The following is a 22120-nucleotide window of genomic DNA, read 5'->3' as shown; positions in this document are numbered from 1 at the left end:
TGATGTAACTTCAGAGCTCAACCACTCCCTCTTAAGCAGGAGCTGTCTCGACTGTACGTCACATAGCTGTCTCTGCGCCTCTAGGCTGGACGTCACAGCCACCTAAACAGCTCAGAATCTGGACATCCATGGCAAACCGCGGCATAAAATAATGTGAATCCCTATACCCTCCTTCAAAACCGCTCTCAAAGAGCACCTACGGGAGGCTGCAATTCGAAACTGGCCCCTGTAAATATCCACCCCCCCCCCACACCCAACCCCCTCCAATGTAAAAATCTGTCTCTTAAACAGTACTGTATATTTGTATGTCGTGTATGTCATAAATGTTATGATGAATTGAAAATGGGGGACCCTGATGTAAACAAGACGAAAGTCTTTCTCTGGTCTGCATCCCCTTAACAATTGTGTGTATTGAGCCGTACTGTATTGTACCCATTCTGCAATCTGTTAATAAAATGTTCAATCAATCAATGAACCGTACTGGAGACCACCATACTGGAGACCACCTTCTCAAGTGGACATGGGTCCGTTGGTACGGTATACAGTGCTCACACTAATCAAACAAACTGGACTTTATTTGGGGTCAAGTGCATTCTGATCCGGGAATGTTATTGTTGACACTTTGAAACCAAGCTTTCACTTTGCCGCGACAACAGTTGGGGAGGACGTCCAAGCAGAAGGGATTGGCTACAACAGCACACACACCCCCTACCCTCCCCTCTGCCCCATTTTGACATAAAGCCAGAAGAACTCCAGCTAGCCTATAGAGAGCAGACCGGTTAACTGAGAGAGAAGCACACACACACACACAGACAGAACACAGACAAGAACTCCAGCTAGCCTAGAGAGCAGACCGGAGAGAGAAGCACACACACACACACTGCAGACACAGGGAGAACACAGACATGGAAGAGGTCAAGCTGGCGAGGGAGGTGGCGTGCGGTAAAGACCACAGTCCCAGGAGGCTGCAGCAGGAAGGGGTCACCGGACTGATCCGTCGCTCTCTGGAGGCCAAGGAGTTCTCCTACTGCCCCTACAGCAAGTTCAGGGTGGGAGCGGCTCTCCTGACGAGCACCGGCACAGTGTTTACAGGTGAGCTGGCTGTGTTACTATTATTATACTTATCTATAATAATAATAATAATTAGGGGTGTTCGATATTGGATTTTTTACCGATATCCGATATAACAATATTGTCCAACTCTTAATTTCCGATACCGATATCAACCGATACCGATATATGCGGGGTTTCCCCCCCAAAAAACGTAATAATTTCAGGTAATTAACATTACATATATCTTGTTGTGGAATTAACACAACATTATGCATACTTTTGACAATAAATAAAATAAGAATTTGTTCTTACTTGCTTGCCTGGGTAAATAAAGGTTAAATAAATGTAAAAAAAAATTATAATAATAATTAAAAAAAAAGTTCTTTTTAAAAAACCGATACCGATTATTTCCGATATTACATTTTAATGCCAATATCGATAGGCCGATAATATCGGACATCCCTAATAATAATAACAATAATAATTGTATTTGTATAGCACCTTTCATACAGGGGATTGCAGTTCAAAGTACTTTACATCAGTAAGAAATATAAGACATAAAAACAGTGTAAAACAAGCAGCAAGAGCAAAGCATAAAGTGGGATAAAATAATGCAGATATATTAACCCTTTCACTACCACTACCACACTACCAAATGGTTAACCCTTTCACTGTGACAATACAGCAGGTTAACCCTTTCACTGCCACACGACAAAGGGTTAACCATTTCACTACCACACTACATACGGTTAACCCTTTCACTGCCACATGACAAAGGGGTAACCCTTTCACTACCACACTACAGAAGGTTAACCCTTTTACTACCACACTACAGACGGTTAACCGGCTAAGGATTAAATCATATCAGAACCTCACGTTCCAATAGGCTTCTTGAATTCTTGAATCTATCTGTCGTGTGTTGGGGAAACTACTCTGCAAGCATTTACAAGCCATCGACTTCACACTGGACCATGTTGAACTACAGCTACTCAAACTACTTGATTTAACTTTTTACATCTGCAAGGTAATACAGAAATATAACATATATAACACAACATGAAGTGACATGATCCTAAAAGATTAATTGACTGAATTTAAAGTGTAAATAGAGGAACCAACAATAACCATATCTGGGTTCATTACAGAAGTAATTTGTATTTTAATATGTAGGGTACAACTAAATGTAAAAAACCTGTATTCTGGTAATTTGTCATTTTTGAAAGAAAAATGTATTCTATATTCTAAGTAAAAATACAATATTTTTGAGACTGTAAACCAAACATAAAAACATGTGTAAAAAAAGGGTTAGCGCAATACAAACAGAATAAAAGCAAGATAAATAACATTAGAAAAAAAACACAAACAAAAGCACATATAGTAGAACATACGACAGGGATACAGGGATACAGGGCACAATAGGACAGAGCACATCATGACATGAATGACAGAAGACCCAGGCATAGACAAACGCACCATATCCACACACACACACACACACACACACACACACACACACACACACACACACACACACACACACACACACACACACACGCACACACGCACACACGCACACACGCACACACGCACACACGCACACACACCTCAACCTCAGTGTTGACAATGCTGGTTTTCAATGAGCCATTCCTTAACCCTGCACTTGAAAAAGCCCCCTGAGTGATATGATGTGGACACTCTAATTGTTTGAGGTATTGAGTTCCATTGGTGGGATGCTCTAAATGAAAAGACGGCCTCGCAAAATGCACTTTTTTTTTTTTAAAGGGATTGTACAGTCCCCCCTTGCCGCAGCTCTAGTATTCCTGGTTGAGGCAGACTTGAGGTTGATGAACCGCGTCTATACTTTCCGTACAAAGGAGGAGGAGCCAATCCACACTTGATTTGATCCCAACTGAGCAGATATATATAATTTTTTTTTAGAATGTGACAGTGATGGTACCATGGTTTCTTGTCTAGAATTTTTATTGCTTGTTTGTATAGTGATTGAAGTGGTTTCAAAATGGTGGAATGTGAATTGGACCAGGTTATCAAACAATATGTAATGTTGGAAAGAACCATTGAGTGGAAGTATAGCTTTGCTGCCTCGGTTGAAAGGACGTTTCTGATGTATCTGAAGTTTGATGAACTTAACCTTATTGCAGACTTTTTATATGTGAGTTTTGAAACTATAGGGTTTGGGTCAATGTGTACCGTAGAGACTAACATTCACCTCCTCATCCTCACGAAACAACATTCACTTCCTCATCCTCACGAAACAACATTCTCTTCCAGTGGAAATAATTCAATGACTCATCATTGGCTTAGTCATGCAGGGTTTGTTTCTCTGCCGCCATGTTAATGATTAGAGTAGAGTTGCCTAATACAGAATATCATCTGGTTGGTGGAGAGTACAATGTGTACAGGTTATGTTATGGTTAACCCTTTCACTGCCACAGTACAGAAGGTTAACCCTTTACTATCACACTACCGACGGGTGTGATAGTAAAGGAAAGGGTTAACCTTCTGTAGTGTGGCAGTGAAAGGGTTAACCTTCTGTGTATTGTCGCAGTGAAAGGGTTAACCGTTCGGTAGTGTGGCAGTGAAAGGGTTAAGGAGGTCAAATTTCCAGTTTGTCGTACAGTCACCAAATTTGCTGTGAATATTCATGAAGAAACCTTTTTGGTGAAACATTTTGGTGACCTTTCCAAAATCACCATCAGGCCAAACTGTGTACAAGAAAAGTAATGGCCAGATTGCCATACATTTGCTGTGCACATCCATGAGCTAAAGAGGAAGAAACCTATTGATCTTGGTGACCCCATGACCTTTCCTCTGGCGTCGCCATCAGGCCAAACGACACACACAGTCACTCATGTAGCGTATTATTTACATGGTTTATTGGCCAAACCATCTGAATGCCAGTTCCAATCGTATTTCAGATAAACACATGGTAAACAGGAAGTGATGTCTGTCCGATTTGCAACAAATATGACAAATATTTGTATCCTATGATAGTGCGGAGCCCTCTTGAGTTTTGAACCATTTGGCCTCATGGTGGCGCTATTCTCACAAAACGAATAACATAAACTCAACAGCTGATGGTATATATTATTTTGATTGTTTATAAGCCAATATAAACCCCAGATCCAATAAAGCAAATGTTACCCTGTAAAATATTGAGTGTTTATGTTTATTTAGGATCCCCATTAGTTGCTGCCTTAGAGACAACTCTTCTTCCTGGGGTCCACACAAAATACAACATAAAATACAACATTCACACAGTTACAATTATCTAAAATAAATAAATAATAATATGAATAAGAATAAAAAAGAACATTCTTTACCAGAATAACATGTTATGCTTAACTCATTCAGCGCCACTGCTTAATCCACGAGATGGCGCTAGTGCGCCACCGCTCTAAGTCAATGGGGGGACTGCGAGATTTGCGAGTGTGAGGTTTTGCCCGCTGCTCACTACCTTTTCTCTGTTTCTTTAAGCCTATACTGTTTATTTCCCTTCTATACTGTTTATTTTCCCTTCTCACTCACTCTCTCTAGCCCCCACCCTCTCGTTCCTTACCCTTAGTGGCCACACCTGTTCGATATTCTATTATCTCTCGCACCTGTGGTGGCAGGCTAATTAGTTCCCCTGTGGGCTTTAAATACCAGGGCTCTTCCCCTCGTTTCGGCGTGGGGTCGTGTTGTATACTTGCCGAGTCATATTCTCTAAACATCTAGACTCTTTCGGGAGATCCTCTGTCTGCCTATGCTGTTCCATTCTCCGGCGTCGAGATGTTTGCTCCAGCCTTCGCCAGCTGTCGCCGTTGCCTGTGGGGGAGACTGGTCTGCGCTCCCTGTACTTCCACGGGAGGCACCCCAGCGTTCCACTGCAGACCCCCGCGCAGCTGTTCGTCCTGACGCACATCCAGACCAGCGCAGACGCTCGCCAGTCCTCAGCGCGCAACGCGCATCTTCCAGACCTCCGAGCTTGGCACGCTCCTCCGTACCAGCGCGCACTCCCAGCCTGACGCGCATCTTCTAGACCTCCGAGCTTGGCACGCTCCTCCGTACCAGCGCGCACTCCCAGCCTGACGCGCATCTTCTAGACCTCCGAGCTTGGCACGCTCCTCCGTACCAGCGCGCACTCCCAGCCTGACGCGCATCTTCTAGACCTCCGAGCTTGGCACGCTCCTCCGTACCAGCGCGCACTCCCAGCCTGATGCGCATCTTCCAGACCTCCGAGCTTGGCACGCTCTCCAGTCTCCAGCGCGCAACGCGCATCTTCCAAGGATCCTCGTGCTTGGCACACTCCTCCTGGCAGACGCACCCCGATGCGTCTCTCGGTTCCGGTGCGCACTCAAGCAGTGGCGCACCACTCTGTTCCTTGGCTCCGACAGTCGGCTACCCGGTGACGACACCTTCGCCACCGCCGCCTGTTCCAGCACCACTCTGTCCTCGGCTCCGACAGTCGGCTACCCGGTGACGACACCTTCGCCACCGCCGCCTGTTCCAGCACCACTCTGTCCTCGGCTCGGACTGCCGGCTCCCCGGTGGCGATACCCTCGCCACCGCCATCGCCACCGCCGCCTGTTCCAGCACCACTCTGTCCTCGGCTCGGACAGCCAGCCACCCGGTGGCGATGCCCTCGCCCCGTTGCTGTCCCCTTACCATTACGCATACGCTGGGTGAGTTTTGATTGTGATGTCACTCTCCCAGCGTATTGCCTCTGTTTTTGGTTCTCACTTAGAATAGTATTTTTGGACTTTACATCTCCCCCTGTGTGTTTGTCACACGAAGATATTATTACTTTGTTCACTTTGATTATTTGGACTGTTCTGCACCTGCTCTGTTTTTTCCCCTTTGTGCTTTAACTTTCTCCTCTGTCCTGCAGAGCGGCCCAGATGATTTCCACCAGTCCTCCCAGTTCCTCCCTGTTTCCCAGCCCGCCTCCGCGGGCCTCAGTCCCCTTGTCCCTAGTCCTCTTTCCCTAGTTCTCCTAGTCCCTAGTCCTCTATCCCTAGCTCTCCTAGTCCCAAGTCCTCTTTCCCTAGTTCTCCTAGTCCCTAGTCCTCTATCCCTAGCTCTCCTAGTCCCTAGTCCTCTCTCCCTAGTTCTCCTAGTCCCTAGTCCTCTATCCCTAGCTCTCCTAGTCCCTAGTCCTCTCTCCCTAGTTCTCCTAGTCCCTAGTCCTCTATCCCTAGCTCTCCTAGTCCCTAGTCCTCTCTCCCTAGTTCTCCTTGTCCCTTGTTTACCTTGTCTCTAGTTCCTCTGTCCCAAGGCGTTCCCTTAACCTTCCCTTAGGCGTTCCCTTACCTTCCCATAGTGTTCCCTTTTCCTGCATTTGTGATTCTCCCTTAAAGGGACAGTGCCCTTTTCCCTGTTTTTCCCTGTGTTTCAATAAATATCTGTTTCTTGGCAAACCACCATACCTGTCTTGTGTTGTGCGATTGGGGTCGGTTACAAACCATAACAGTACGACCCCACCAAGTCTACGACCCCAGCCAGCACAGACTGTGTATGTTGAGTTTGCCTTTTTTTTTTCTTGTCCCCTCTAGCTCCCCTGTTAGCCCTGTTAGCTTCCCTGTTAGCCCAGTTTAGCTTCCTTGTTAGTCCTGTTTAGCTCCCTTGTTAGCCTGTTACTCCCCTGTTTAGCCCAGTTTAGCTTCCCTGTTTAGCTTGTTAGTCTCCCCGGTTAGCTCCCCTGTTTGCTTCCCGTTTTGCCCTGTTTGACCCCCCTGTAGCTAGCCATGCCCTGGCGGCTAACCCAGTCCCTCAGCAGAGCCCCTGTCTGCTAGTCTTGCCCCGGCTGCTAGCACAGCCTCTATGTTTATGCAGCCCTTCCCCTGGCAGCTAACCCAGTTTCCCTCTGCATGGCCCCGGTCTGCTAGCTTGGCCCCGGCTGTTAGCACAGCCTCTATGTTAATGCAGCCTTGCAGCTGGCATAGGCCCTGTAGCTAGCCAGGCCCAAGCAGCTAACCAGGTCCCTCTGCATGGCCTCCACTTTTTTGTGTAGTTTCTCCCACTGCTAGGACTGCCCTTCAGCTAGCAAGGTCAGTATTCCCACAGCTAGGACTGTCCTTCCAGCTAGCTTGTTCTCTCATGCTGGTCCAGCCCTGTCTGCCAGCCTAGCTCCGGCAGCTAGCGCAGCCTCTATGTAGATGTAGCAGTACAGCTAGCATAGGCCCTGTAGCTATCAGTGCCTTGGCAGCTACCCTTTCCCTCTGCTAGCCTAGCTCGGCAGCTAGCGCAGCCTCTATGTTGATGTAGCAGTACAGCTAGCATAGGCCCTGTAGCTATCAGTGCCCTGGCAGCTACCCTTTCCCTCTGCTAGCCTGGCTCCGGCAGCTTGCGCAGCCTCTATGTTGATGTAGCAGTACAGCTAGCATAGGCCCTGTAGCTATCAGTGCCCTGGCAGCAACCTTCCCTCTGCTAGCCCCTTCCCGGTGCTACCATGGTTACCCCTTTGCTACCCTGCTTGCCCCTCAGTTCCTCTAGACCAGTTCCTCTAGACCAGTTCTCTAGACCAGTTCTCTAAACCAGTTCTCTAAACCAGTTCTCTAGACCAGTTCTCTAGCCCAGTTCTCTAGACCAGTTCTCTAGACCAGTTCTCTAGACCAGTTCCTCTAGACTAGTTCTCTAGACCCAGTTCCTCTAGACCAGTTCCTCTAGACCAGTTCCCCCAGTTACCCCTCGGCGACCCTGTTTCTTTTGCTAGCCCCACTCTTGTGGTGGCTTCCCCTGCTGGCTTGGCCAGTACCTCTTGTTTTGCCCCCTGCCACTCTGTCTGTATTTGTTTTGGGTCGCCGGGTGGCTCCCGTTGGAGGGGGGGATACTGTGAGGTTTTGCCCGCTGCTCACTACCTTTTCTCTGTTTCTTTAAGCCTATACTGTTTATTTCCCTTCTATACTGTTTATTTTCCCTTCTCACTCACTCTCTCTAGCCCCCACCCTCTCGTTCCTTACCCTTAGTGGCCACACCTGTTCGATATTCTATTATCTCTCGCACCTGTGGTGGCAGGCTAATTAGTTCCCCTGTGGGCTTTAAATACCAGGGCTCTTCCCCTCGTTTCGGCGTGGGGTCGTGTTGTATACTTGCCGAGTCATATTCTCTAAACATCTAGACTCTTTCGGGAGATCCTCTGTCTGCCTATGCTGTTCCATTCTCCGGCGTCGAGATGTTTGCTCCAGCCTTCGCCAGCTGTCGCCGTTGCCTGTGGGGGAGACTGGTCTGCGCTCCCTGTACTTCCACGGGAGGCACCCCAGCGTTCCACTGCAGACCCCCGCGCAGCTGTTCGTCCTGACGCACATCCAGACCAGCGCAGACGCTCGCCAGTCCTCAGCGCGCAACGCGCATCTTCCAGACCTCCGAGCTTGGCACGCTCCTCCGTACCAGCGCGCACTCCCAGCCTGACGCGCATCTTCTAGACCTCCGAGCTTGGCACGCTCCTCCGTACCAGCGCGCACTCCCAGCCTGACGCGCATCTTCTAGACCTCCGAGCTTGGCACGCTCCTCCGTACCAGCGCGCACTCCCAGCCTGACGCGCATCTTCTAGACCTCCGAGCTTGGCACGCTCCTCCGTACCAGCGCGCACTCCCAGCCTGATGCGCATCTTCCAGACCTCCGAGCTTGGCACGCTCTCCAGTCTCCAGCGCGCAACGCGCATCTTCCAAGGATCCTTGTGCTTGGCACACTCCTCCTGGCAGACGCACCCCGATGCGTCTCTCGGTTCCGGTGCGCACTCAAGCAGTGGCGCACCACTCTGTTCCTTGGCTCCGACAGTCGGCTACCCGGTGACGACACCTTCGCCACCGCCGCCTGTTCCAGCACCACTCTGTCCTCGGCTCCGACAGTCGGCTACCCGGTGACGACACCTTCGCCACCGCCGCCTGTTCCAGCACCACTCTGTCCTCGGCTCGGACTGCCGGCTCCCCGGTGGCGATACCCTCGCCACCGCCATCGCCACCGCCGCCTGTTCCAGCACCACTCTGTCCTCGGCTCGGACAGCCAGCCACCCGGTGGCGATGCCCTCGCCCCGTTGCTGTCCCCTTACCATTACGCATACGCTGGGTGAGTTTTGATTGTGATGTCACTCTCCCAGCGTATTGCCTCTGTTTTTGGTTCTCACTTAGAATAGTATTTTTGGACTTTACATCTCCCCCTGTGTGTTTGTCACACGAAGATATTATTACTTTGTTCACTTTGATTATTTGGACTGTTCTGCACCTGCTCTGTTTTTTCCCCTTTGTGCTTTAACTTTCTCCTCTGTCCTGCAGAGCGGCCCAGATGATTTCCACCAGTCCTCCCAGTTCCTCCCTGTTTCCCAGCCCGCCTCCGCGGGCCTCAGTCCCCTTGTCCCTAGTCCTCTTTCCCTAGTTCTCCTAGTCCCTAGTCCTCTATCCCTAGCTCTCCTAGTCCCAAGTCCTCTTTCCCTAGTTCTCCTAGTCCCTAGTCCTCTATCCCTAGCTCTCCTAGTCCCTAGTCCTCTCTCCCTAGTTCTCCTAGTCCCTAGTCCTCTATCCCTAGCTCTCCTAGTCCCTAGTCCTCTCTCCCTAGTTCTCCTAGTCCCTAGTCATCTATCCCTAGCTCTCCTAGTCCCTAGTCCTCTCTCCCTAGTTCTCCTTGTCCCTTGTTTACCTTGTCTCTAGTTCCTCTGTCCCAAGGCGTTCCCTTAACCTTCCCTTAGGCGTTCCCTTACCTTCCCATAGTGTTCCCTTTTCCTGCATTTGTGATTCTCCCTTAAAGGGACAGTGCCCTTTTCCCTGTTTTTCCCTGTGTTTCAATAAATATCTGTTTCTTGGCAAACCACCATACCTGTCTTGTGTTGTGCGATTGGGGTCGGTTACAAACCATAACAGTGAGTCCTTAAAATATATCTTAAAGTATAGCTATGGGTCTAATACACCCGTCGATTATCAGTTAGTTGCATCCAGTCAACATGTACAAAACGGATTGTTTTTTCATCGGTATATTTCCATTTTATAACCTTTTGAATATGAGTATAACTTTGGGTGCCTCTGAGTAATTCCAGAGAAAGACGGATAATAGCGTTTTAGTGGAATACACGTTGTAATTTTTCGCCTGATTATCGTATCTTCGTGAAATCAATGCTAGATTATCATTATTATCCTTCCTCGTGTATACATGAAAAGAGCATTGGACCGCGGGGCTCCGCCGCAGCCTCCTCAAACCCAACGGCACACAGCCACACACACAGCCGCGATCATGGTAGAAAGACATATCAGATCAACGATACAATTTATATATAGTGTTCTTACCTTGTATCTGATGTAATGCAAAAGAAATAATCCAATTATCTCATCGCTATTTGAAGTACTGGGCGCGGAGGTCCGTGCCACACTCAACAGCATTGCATATTGAGGGGGGGGGGCCTCGCAGATGCATCGGTGTATCTGCCTACCTCGCCTGAGTATTTAAACCACGCCTGCACGGCTTGGATTGTCCCAGAAAATAAACTAGACCATTCCCAATGGGGTGCAATACCAACTGGAAGGCGTAGGCGGCGGTATTTGCCCTTTTGCGAGCTCAGACCCATTCCCAACGATAACATCAGGCTGGATGGATGAAAATGAATGGATATCGCTAATAAAAGAAATAACGATTAAAACCCGACTATACTCGGGTCTGGCGCTCAAGCAATGGTGAGTTAACCCGACTATTATCGTGACTGGCGCTGAATGAGTTAAGCACCACAATTATAGTCAACCATCACTTAGAATATCACATCTTATATATATATAAGAGAATATCACATCTTATAACGTTAGTCCAAACTGATTTCTTTCTGAATAATTGCTGTTATTAATTTATTTTTAAAACTGTGAAAGTACTGTAACGGTAAAGTGGGGAGATTGTTCAGCCTTGACAAAGGTCTGCACTCTACTGAGAGCATTCTTCTAGTTTTTTATTGGTCTCCATTGATGGGATAAAGTTATTGTCCTCAAATGTCAGCGACATGTATCCTTCGCTTCAGCCTTGAACCACCATGACAATATTTGCCTTTGCGTCATTCCGGGTCAACAACGTCTGTGATCAAAAACAGACCTTGTGTCTGTGATCAATTTGTGTCTGTGTTTGTCTTGGGTAATATTGTGTCCTGAGACAAGAGTCTGTGTGAGCTGATAGACAAACAGAAGGCTAGAGGGGTCAGCAAGGCCAACAGCACTGGACTAAAGTAAATAAATTGCAAATAACTTGAGGACAAGTCTGCGTTTTCATTTATCCAAATGTTAAAGTTTCCCCGCTGTAGTAATAATAACTTTAATAACTTTATTTATATATTTATTTATTATATATATATATATATATATATATATATATATAGAGAAATTATATATGTATTTATATAGCACCGTTCATACAGGAATTGCAGCTCAAAGTGCTTCACAGCAAATAAAATGAACATAGGCATACATTTTGCATACAATTTTGAGCTACTTGTAATTTACGTGAGTATTTTCATTTTAGGGAACTTTATACTTTTACTCCACTACATTTCAAAGGAAATATTGTACTTTCTACTCCACCACATTTATCTGAACCCATCAGTTACTAGTTACTTTGAAGAAAAAGATTTAGCATAGAAAAAACATGGCAAAGATTTATGAAGATTACATATTTTCACATTTGAAGGATGTCAACTTCAAGAGGACATAATCAGAGAAGCATAACTGGACCACATACCACTTTAACATCACCTTTAATCAGAGCAGCATAACTGGACCACACACCACTTTAACATCACCTTTAATCAGAGCAGCATAACTGGACCACATAACATAACATTTAGAGGTCAATGGATCGAGGATTGAATGCTCCCAAGCACTGGAATACACAAACATTGTGTAGAATGCATACTTTTACCCTAAGTACATTCAATAGTAAATACTTCTCTACTTTTACATAAGTAGAATTTGAATGGAGGACTTTTACTTTTACCAGAGTACTAATTTATCTGTGTACTTCTACCAAGCACTGCAAATTAAACTCCATCCTCTCGACGGCGTTGTGTCCCGCGCAGGTTGCAATGTGGAGAACGCGTGTTACAACCTGGGGATGTGCGCGGAGAGGAACGCCATCTCCAAGGCCGTGTCGGAGGGCTACAGGAGCTTCAAGGCCATCGCCATCGCCAGGTAATGTCCCGCTCGCCTCTGGAAGCCGCCTGGACACTGAGATCAGCATTCATACTCTGGGCTCACCGCCCGGTCCAGCCCCAAAACAATGGTCCTGATCATTTTGATTTTATTTTATTACGGATCCCCATTAGCTGGTGCCATAGCAACCAGCGAGTCTTCCTGGGGTCACCGCCCGGTCCAGCCCCAAAACAATGGCCCTGATCATTTTTATTTGATTTTATTACGGATCCCCATTAGCTGGTGCCATAGCAACCAGTGAGTCTTCCTGGGGTCCACACAAAAAAACATACAAAAACAATTATTATTGCAAAACAAAATTATTAAAAGTCAGTACTCAACACACAATACATAATGAAACTAACAATTAAGATGGCAAAAATGACATGCAAGTAAAGAAACAGAAAACAAAACTAAATACTTTACAGTATCACTAACTCATCATGTGCAGAGCTGTTCTACGTGTGCCTCCCTCCACCCAAAGCCCCGTTCTCATGAGTAATGATTTACATTAACTGGACATTTGTTATGCATCATTATTTATTACATAATTGAATGCTGTGCTGCTGAGAGAAGGAGGCATAATGTGACTCTGTGATGGTTAGTCTATATACTGTGACCCTGTGATGAGTAGTCTATACTGTGACCGTTGTCTAACGTTAAGCTCAGCTGGTCCCAACAACACAAGCCACCATGGTCTCTAACGTTAAGCTCAGCTTCTCTGAAATACAAGTCACCATGGTCTCTAACGTTAAGCTCAGCTGGTCCCAACAACACAAACCAACATGGATTCTAACGTTAAGCTCAGCTTCTCTGAAACACAAGCCAACATGGTCTCTAACGTTAAGCTCAGCTTCTCTGAAACACAAGCCAACATGGTCTCTAACGTTAAGCTCAGCTTCTCTGAAACACAAGCCAACACGTTAAAGTGTTTGAAATGATGTTCCTTCAATGAAAGGTTTGCAACACAACATGTTTTTGTTCTGTTCCCTGCAGTGACTTGAACGACCAGTTCATCTCCCCATGCGGCGGCTGCAGGCAGTTCATGAGAGAGGTATGTATACATTACATACATATATATATATATATATACATACAAACATATATACATTATACACATACATATATATTTATACATACATATATACTAGGGATGCTCGATATTGGCTTTTTTACCGATACCGATATTCCGATATTGTCCAACTCTTAATTTCGATACCGATACCGATATCAACCGATACCGATATATGCAGGGTTTCCCCCCAAAAAAACTGAATAATTTCAGGTAATTAATAATTTCACTGGATGCATTCAAAAGGCTTTCTAAATGTAAGCATTATCTGTGCAAAATATGATAATTAAAAAAGTAAAAATTAACATTACATATCTCTTGTTGTTGAATTAAACCAACATGCATACTTTTGACAATAAATAAAATAAGAATTGGTTCTTACTTGCTTGCCTGGGTAAATAAAGGTTAAATAAATATAAAAAAAAAAAAAAAAAAAAAAAAATTTTTTACCGATACCGATATTTTCCGATATCACATTTTACTGCCGATATCGGCCGATAATATCGGTCGGCCGATAATATCGGACATCCCTAATATATACAGTATACACATACATATATATTAGGGATGCTCGATATTGGCTTTTTTACCGATACCAATATTCCGATATTGTCCAACTCTTAATTTCCGATACCGATATCAACCGATACCGATATATGCAGGGTTTCCCCGTCCAAAAAACTGAATAATTTCAGGTAACTAATAATTTCACTGGATATATATATAACAAATATTGTTATTGTTTTTTTTGTTTTTAAACAGATACCGATATTTTCCGATATCACATTTTACATTTACATTTACATTTAGTCATTTAGCTGACGCTTTTATCCAAAGCGACTTACAAGTTCTGTGCGACAAGACAGCAAGAAGGGTATAACTCTATCAGCTGAGTAACAATGTTCAGTAACAACAATTTTTACTGCCGATATCGGCCGATAATATCGGTCGGCCGATAATATCGGACATCCCTAATATATATACATACATATACATACATATATACAGTATACATACATATATATACATACACACATATATATATATATACATACATATATAGATACATACATATATAATACATAATATACATGCATACATACAAATATACATATATACAGACAGTTCATGAGGGAGGTATGTATATACATGCATACATATATACATTACATACTGTACATATACAGTTCATAAAATAACTGAACTGAGATACATACTGTACATATACAGCTCATGAGAGGTATGTATACTGTACATACTGTACATGTATACATACATATACAGACAGTTCATGAGATAGGTATGTATACATACATATACACAGTTCACGAGAGGTATGTATATACATACACATACATATACAGACAGTTCATGAGATAGATATATATTAAGGCTGTCAAAGTTAACGCAGTATTAACGCCTGATTCTATTAACGGCACTATTTTTTTTAAACTCACAATTAACTTTTAAGATTTTTTATTTTTTTTTACTAGATTTCACTCAGGTGTATTATTGATGCCCTCATTGATACTATGTTTTTTTTCCTGAAGTGTGAGAGATAGAGAGAGAGGGGGGGTGAGAGAGATGAGGAAGGGGCAAGAGAGAAAGAGCTGGGAGAGTGTGTGTGAGAGAGGGGGGGGGGGGGGGGTGAGTACTCAGCCGTTGTGTGGGTGAATGTAACAAGTTCCTAACGTTTTCTTTCCCCTATTATTTCATGCACACTTTATTCATTGTTTTAAATTATTATTTTCTTTTAAGTTATTTTGTGCATCACTCTGTTTTGAATTTGATGCAAATTTGCAATGCATGAGGGTCATCCTTTTGTGTTAAATGCTGCATAAAGCAAGCATTTGTTGACTCGCATGTTGATAAGAGTATTAAAACTTGGAACTTGAAAAAGATTAATCGCGAGTTAACTATGGACAATCATGCGATTAATCAGATTAAATATTTTAATTGATTGACAGCACTAGTATATATACATATAGTAGTGTAGCAAACTAGTTTCATTACTTGCTCGTGGGCTAACTAGCTGATATCCTTTACAACTACTGACTGGTCAGAGTAGGGGGGCAATCACAGTAATTATGCAATATTTCCAAATAGATTGGTTATCTGAAATGGCTTGCTTTTTATTTTATTTTTTATATCTAGGGGAGGATAGAGATCAAAGGGCTTTAGTCGTCATCTTTACAACACTTCTAACATTTGGGGTAATTTTATGTCAACCTTGTTGTATACCTTTTATGTAATTTCATAATTTTATGTATACCTTCTGTTTAAACATGCAACAAGATTGAAAAACAAGATCAAACACTGCGACAGGAAGTCATCTTGGGCCCATTTAGGATGTTTATAAAAAGGTATCCATGTTGTAGATAGATTCAGGGATTCAGGGCAACAGTGGTTCGGGAGGTAGAGCAGTCGTCCGTCTGGTAATCCGGAAGTTCCCGGATCAATTCCCTTCTCCTCCCGAAGTTAACCTCCAACTGCTCCCGATGAGCAAGGTTGGCACCTTGCATGGTCGCCTCCGCCATCGGTGTGTGAATGTGCGAGTGATTGGGTAAAACGTGAGGAACAAAATTGTAAATCTATATATTATTTTTGTTTATTTCAGTTCGGGGCGAGCTGGGAGGTGTATCTGTCGAAGCCCGACGGCTCCTACATAAAGATGGACGTGGACGAGCTGCTCCCAGTCTCCTTCGGCCCGGAGGACCTGTCCATGAAGAAGGTCTTCACCATTCCCAACGAGTACTAAGACCAGACGAACCCAGAGCCTTTTAGAGTGTTCATTCCTCCGCCATGTTGGAAGAGGCAACAGTTGCCATCAGGGTTCCTGCAGGCTTAAGACCACTTTGAATATAATTGTATTTCCCCCAAAACACATTGAAACATGATACAGAGAAGTAACCCCCTAATCCCAATACATTAAGACCTATACAAATCATATTTAAGACCTTTTTAAGGCCTAAAATAATTTGTATTAAATGCAAGACTTTGTGTAAGACCCTGTGGGAACCCTGTGCTATATGTGCAAAACAACGGTTGTGTGTAGATAATATGAAAGATATTTCAACATGAAATGTAATGTAATGTGGTGTCTTATTCCTGGATTGTAGACAAGTCACAGTGGAACAGTAATATTGTGTTTTTCCAATGTTTCACCTACTCATTATTACACACAGACGGGCAGAAATTATGCATTTTAGGGCGGCTGGGTAGCGCAGTGGAGAATGCACGAGTTCGCCTACCACCGTAGAGACTCTGGGATCGAATCCAGCTGTCAGCGGTACCTCCGGCTTGGTCAGTCGTCCCTACTAACACAATTGGCAGTGTTAGCGGGTGGGAAGCCGGCGGGGTATGTAAACTGCGATTCCTACTGGTCGGTCGGGGCGCCTGTTCAGAACTGGAGTTCCCCCAGTGAGACTCCTCGCTGTCAGGTGAAAAGAAGTGGCTGGCTGACTCCACATGTATCGGAGGAGGCATGTGGTAGTTCTACACCCTCCCTAGGCCGACAGTGGGGCAATGCGCGCAACGACCAGGAAGGGAATTGGCATAATGACTAAATTGGGAGAAAAAAAAATTCAGAAAAAAAAAAAGAACAAATGTTGGAAGAGACCGACGTTCCGTGGAGGAGGGCCTCTGTGGACTCAGTCAGTTGTTGGTACATTGAGCCTCCGTCATGTGAACGTGACCCCGTCCATGTTTACCATGTGTGGAGGTTACATCACGTAGCTCGTTTTAAAAGGGTTTACTATTTATGACAAATATTTGTTTTGTCCACGGCATGTGGACTGTAAATAATGTTACATTTAAGTTTATTGACCTGTATGTATATTATTAAAACTAATTTCACTTCATCATTGCGTTTCTTGATTCACAATTCAACTTCTTGCAGTCACACAATTTTGATAAAAAAAAGAAGAGATTTATTAGTTTTTAAGCATGTGGACACAATAAAATAAATATAGCACACCATTTTATCCGCACAATCTCATAAATAAACTGCAAATAAGTGAATTCGTTTTTTAAAATAACAGTTTCTTTTTTTCTTCTTACTGTAATACCGTAATTAACTCTTAGGATGGAATATGGAATATGGATTTTTAAGTATGACATTGAAAAGACATAAACATATATTTTTTTTAAAAGCCTAATTATTAAATAGAGTTATGGTCTACTGTGTCCCTCATTTAGTGACCCGGCAAATCATTCAATAAAAAAAAATAAACAAACACATTAAGAAAAGTGGGTGAATTGTGCAACAGCTGCCAGCGCTTGTAACATACTATAGGCCCACACCTCTTATCACCAACACAAGGCCTACCTGCTACATGCACTGAGGTGTACAGTGATTAAGGGCACTGATGTAATGGAGACGAGAGGAAGACTGAAGCGTTATGTCATTTCTCCCCACGTCAGACGACGGACAGTGAAGAACAGAGAGAAGAAAGAGAAGGACGATAAGTGAAAAACGAGTTCTCGTTATTGAACCCATTGTTGTTTCCTCAAGGATTCCAAGGAGACTCTAAAAGAAGGAAGGGTCATCACAACACGGTGTAGCCACTGTAGCGCGTGAACGGACATTGGTGCCAAGTGTGGGAACTCGTTTATGTAATTTAAAACCGGTCGTTACCTCGGATGTCAGAATCATCAGCAATTTGATGCCTTGTTAACTAGCTAACATTTGATATATAATATATAATTTGATATATTATATAATATTATATAATTTGATATATTATATATAATATATTAATACAGTACATTTGAATACAGGCTTCAATGGAACTGGCGCCAAAGTCTGGCACCAAGCAGAGCATAGAAAGCTGATATTCTGACGTGATGACGCTTCCTTCTTTTATAGTGTCCTTGAAGAATTCTAGCTTGGAAAATTCTGGAACTATATTAGTTTGAATTACCTGTGGCCATTGTGGCGTCCTAATTAGTATGTTTAGTTTAAGAAAATTCAAAATCACACCGACATGATCGCACACCTCAGAGGTCAACAAAACAGCAAAAAACGTACAGGCAGGAAGGCAGATCTTCTAAGTTCTAGACGGCAGTTTCCTGAACTTAAATTTCAACTTGATTACGACAAGAAAACAACGAAGTCACACAAAAAAACAAAAGAAAGAAAATGAGAGAAAATACAGAAAAACTGGCCAAATATTCTTACTTTCAACAAAGACAGACAAGAAGGATGGTAGGTAGGCCCTGAGCAGCATGAGAACACACAAGAACCCTATTCAACCACAGCAGAAGAGATGCTTCTCCAGGGCTCGCACAACGCAGTGATACAAGTGTCTTTAATGCTACTTAGGTTGTCCGTGACCCGTAACGCCTTCGATCCTGATACGCAAAACCGGAGAGGTTTTCAGATGTACTGTGTGAAACCCAAGGTTGGTTGAATGGGGTTCTTGAGAGTTCACACAAAAGAAAAAAAAAACAATTCAACGTATGATCAGTGCATTATAATAGTGCAATGAGAGCAGTTCCTCCAGAGTTCAGCTTCTGGTAGAAGCTCACAAGCGAGACCCGCGCAGATGAAGCACACTTCTCCTTAAGACGACTCGAAGGTGAAAGAACGCACTAATGATGGGAGGCTCTCTGTTGTCTTGATGGACTTAGCTAACTACAACTATCAATATTATTCATTAGCTTCACATTAGCCTTGGATAAGCCTCAGCCTTATACGGGAATAAAGTAGCAATAGTCTTTATTGCCATTATGGAACCCTTCTGCCAATACTTTCTGAAGAAGGTAATGTCTATTACCCACCAAGAAAACAAGGGTGAGGTTACACAAGGTGTCATCAGCCTTCAGGTGTCAGGGGGGGGGGGGGGGGGGGGGGGCATCTCAACGGCCTGCAGGGCATTCCTCTCCTCAACTATAAATCTTGATCTGCTGTGCATTCACTTAAAAAAAAGAAAACGTGGAACCAAACCTTCTAACCTCCCAATGTTAAAACTGTGTTGTATAACAGAATAAAAGGAAGCCACTTGAGAAGCTTCACTCCAGATTTCGGACTCGGGAACTTAACGAGGAAGCAAGACCACAACTATGACCTCGCCTCTCCACCTCTCCAGCCTTCAGCTCAGCTCTCGGAGGTGTTGTTAGTGGTCGTATCCAGGCAGGGCCAGGCGGGGACACGCAGCCTGGGCAGGGTGCCTTCCATCAGCCTCTCCATCCACAGTCCCAGACGGTCCAGTTTGTGATGGACGTCCAGGCTGGTGGCCCTGGCGGAGCTCCTACCCGAGCCGGGTGCGTCCTCCCTGGAGCGGGACCTGGACCGGGACTGAGAGCGGGACCTGGAGCGGGACTTTCTCCTGGAGGCGGAGAAGGAGGCCTCGGAGGAGGAGCCGTCGCTGGGCTCGTCCCCGGTGAAGACGGGTCTGAAGAGGCAGAAGTACTTCTTGTAGCCGTTGAGGGCCAGGACGTAGCCGGTGTGGTCCGAAGACTCCTCGTCGTCGTCGTCAGAGTAGCCCAGGGACTGCAAGGCATCTGGGGCCGAGCCGAGGAGGGAAGGCATCCACTGACGGTGCTTATCGCCATTCAGGAAGGAGAAGTGGAGGGTCTGTGTTCTACAGGAAGAGAACAGAGTGAGTGGAGAGACTGGGTTCTACAAGAAGATAACAGTGAGTGGAGAGCCTGGGTTCTACAAGAAGATAACATAGTGAGTGGAGAGACTGGGTTCTAGAGGAAAATAACAGATATGATGAGGATATGGCCGGTGTAATTTAATTTATTTCGTATTATCATTTCAATTTCTACAAGGAAGAACCATACTTCATAAGCTATGTTGACACAATATGTGATGCTGGGGAACCTTACCTCTGGCGTCCCCCAGGGGTCAGTCCTGGGGCCCCTGCTCTTTTTAAACAGACATGCTCCACCCTTGGTAAAATACTGCGAAGCCAGGACATCAAATTCCACTCATGCTGATGATACCCAAATCTACTATCCAAACCTCCCCTGACTCACACCTGGCTCTCACCCGGGCAACCAGATGCCTTGACGACATCCGCCACTGGATGAGTAGAAACTCCCTGCAGCTAAATGGCAGTAAGACCGAAGCCATCTTCATCGGCACGCCACATCGAACCAAACAGGCCGGTATCACCCATATCACCGTTGATAATCACTGTCCTTTGATGCCCACATAAAAACGCTCCCGTCAAACCTTCTACCACCTGAGGAACATTTCCAACCAATCAGAGAAAGAGAACACCTCTCAGTGCAGCGAACACAATGCAACGTACCCAGAGAAAGAGAACACCTCTCAGTGCAGAGAACACAATGCAACGTACCCAGAGAAAGAGAACACCTCTCAGTGCAGAGAACACAATGCAACGTACCCAGAGAAAGAGAACACCTCTCAGTGCAGAGAACACAATGCAACGTACCCAGAGAAAGAGAACACCTCTCAGTGCAGAGAACACAATGCAACGTACCCAGAGAAAGAGAACACCTCTCAGTGCAGAGAACACAATGCAACGTACCCAGAGAAAGAAAACACCTCTCAGTGCAGAGAACACAATGCAACGTACCCAGAGAAAGAGAACACCTCTCAGTGCAGGGAACACAATGCAACGTACCCAGAGAAAGAGAACACCTCTCAGTGCAGAGAACACAATGCAACGTACCCAGAGAAAGAGAACACCTCTTTGGCAAACTTCCTGAGTAGGGCGTTCTTGGAGGAGTCGGTGAGGACCAGCACCACGTTGATGTGACCTGGCCTCAGCTTCACCAGGTTACTGGTGTAGGTGAGATCTGTCAGCTCGGTCACCTCCACAAAGTCCTTCTTAGGAGCACGACTAGATGGATGGAGAGAGAGCGAGAGCGAGACAGAGACAGAGAGAGAGGGGGGAGGGGGGAGGGAGGGAGAGACAGAGACCGAGAGACAGAGAGAGAGAGAGAAAGAGAGAGATAATACATCTTCTGTTATGGCTGAAAATATCCAATATGGATAAATACTGGAAGTTGTAAGCCATGAAAAGAGTGTATAATGTTTATAGAGTCTCTTTCAATGCTGTTGTGAGCATGTTTAACAAGACCAAGTGAAGGTTACACTAGACCAAGTGAAGGTTACACTAGACCAAGTGTAGGTTACACTAAGACCAAGTGATGGTTACACTAGACCAAGTGAAGGTTACACTAGACCAAGTGAAGGTTACACTAGACCAAGTGAAGGTTACACTAGACCAAGTGAAGGTTACACTAGACCAAGTGAAGGTTACACAAGACCAAGTGAAGGTTACACTAGACCAAGTGAAGGTTACACAAGACCAAGTGTAGGTTACACTAGTCTGTTTGCGGTGGTGAATATGCATATGTTTGTCTCAAGGCTCTGTACCATTATTACTATCTAAAATGTAATAATTGTGGAATATTACTGTAATGAGCTGTATGTGTATGACCCAAGCGTCCTATGATCATCATAGGAGCATAACAGAAAAAAAGCATTCCATGTGAAGGTATTCTGTATCTTTGCATGTCAACTAATAAAGAAACTTGAAACTTGAAACTTGAAACTAGACCAAGTGAAGGTTACACTAGACCAAGTGTAGGTTACACAAGACCAAGTGAAGGTTACACTAGACCAAGTGAAGGTTACACTAGACCAAGTGAAGGTTACACAAGACCAAGTGTAGGTTACACAAGACCAAGTGAAGGTTACACAAGACCAAGTGAAGGTTACACTAGACCAAGTGAAGGTTACACAAGACCAAGTGAAGGTTACACTAGACCAAGTGAAGGTTACACAAGACCAAGTGAAGGTTACACAAGACCAAGTGAAGGTTACACTAGACCAAGTGAAGGTTACACTAGACCAAGTGAAGGTTAC

At 44.7% G+C, this 22120-nt stretch overlaps 2 protein-coding genes across 2 annotated transcripts in view; one reads left to right on the top strand and one right to left on the bottom strand.

Moving 5' to 3' along the window:
- Positions 1–905: 905 nt before the first annotated feature.
- LOC311229839 (cytidine deaminase-like) lies at positions 906–16030 on the top strand (the record flags this gene model as incomplete). Its single annotated transcript, XM_084315913.1, has 4 exons — positions 906–1092; positions 12089–12200; positions 13197–13254; positions 15890–16030. 4 exons carry the CDS (start codon positions 906–908, stop codon positions 16028–16030), a joined length of 498 nt encoding a protein of 165 aa, XP_084172039.1.
- Positions 16031–19122: 3092 nt separating this feature from the next.
- dnajc16l (DnaJ (Hsp40) homolog, subfamily C, member 16 like) overlaps positions 19123–22120 on the bottom strand; it is a 39054-nt gene continuing 36056 nt past the window's right edge. The window contains exons 14-15 of the mRNA XM_084316752.1: positions 20919–21089; positions 19123–19856 (exon numbers count right to left, since the gene is read on the bottom strand). Of these exons, the coding sequence (XP_084172878.1) occupies positions 19370–19856; positions 20919–21089 (658 nt within the window). The 3' untranslated portion in view covers positions 19123–19369. The remainder of the gene's footprint in view (positions 19857–20918; positions 21090–22120) is intronic.

This window comes from Notolepis coatsorum (genome assembly GCF_963971535.1).
Source record: "Notolepis coatsorum genome assembly, chromosome: 6".
NCBI classification, from domain to species: domain Eukaryota; kingdom Metazoa; phylum Chordata; class Actinopteri; order Aulopiformes; family Paralepididae; genus Notolepis; species Notolepis coatsorum.
This window is presented reverse-complemented; position numbering and strand designations above follow the sequence as displayed.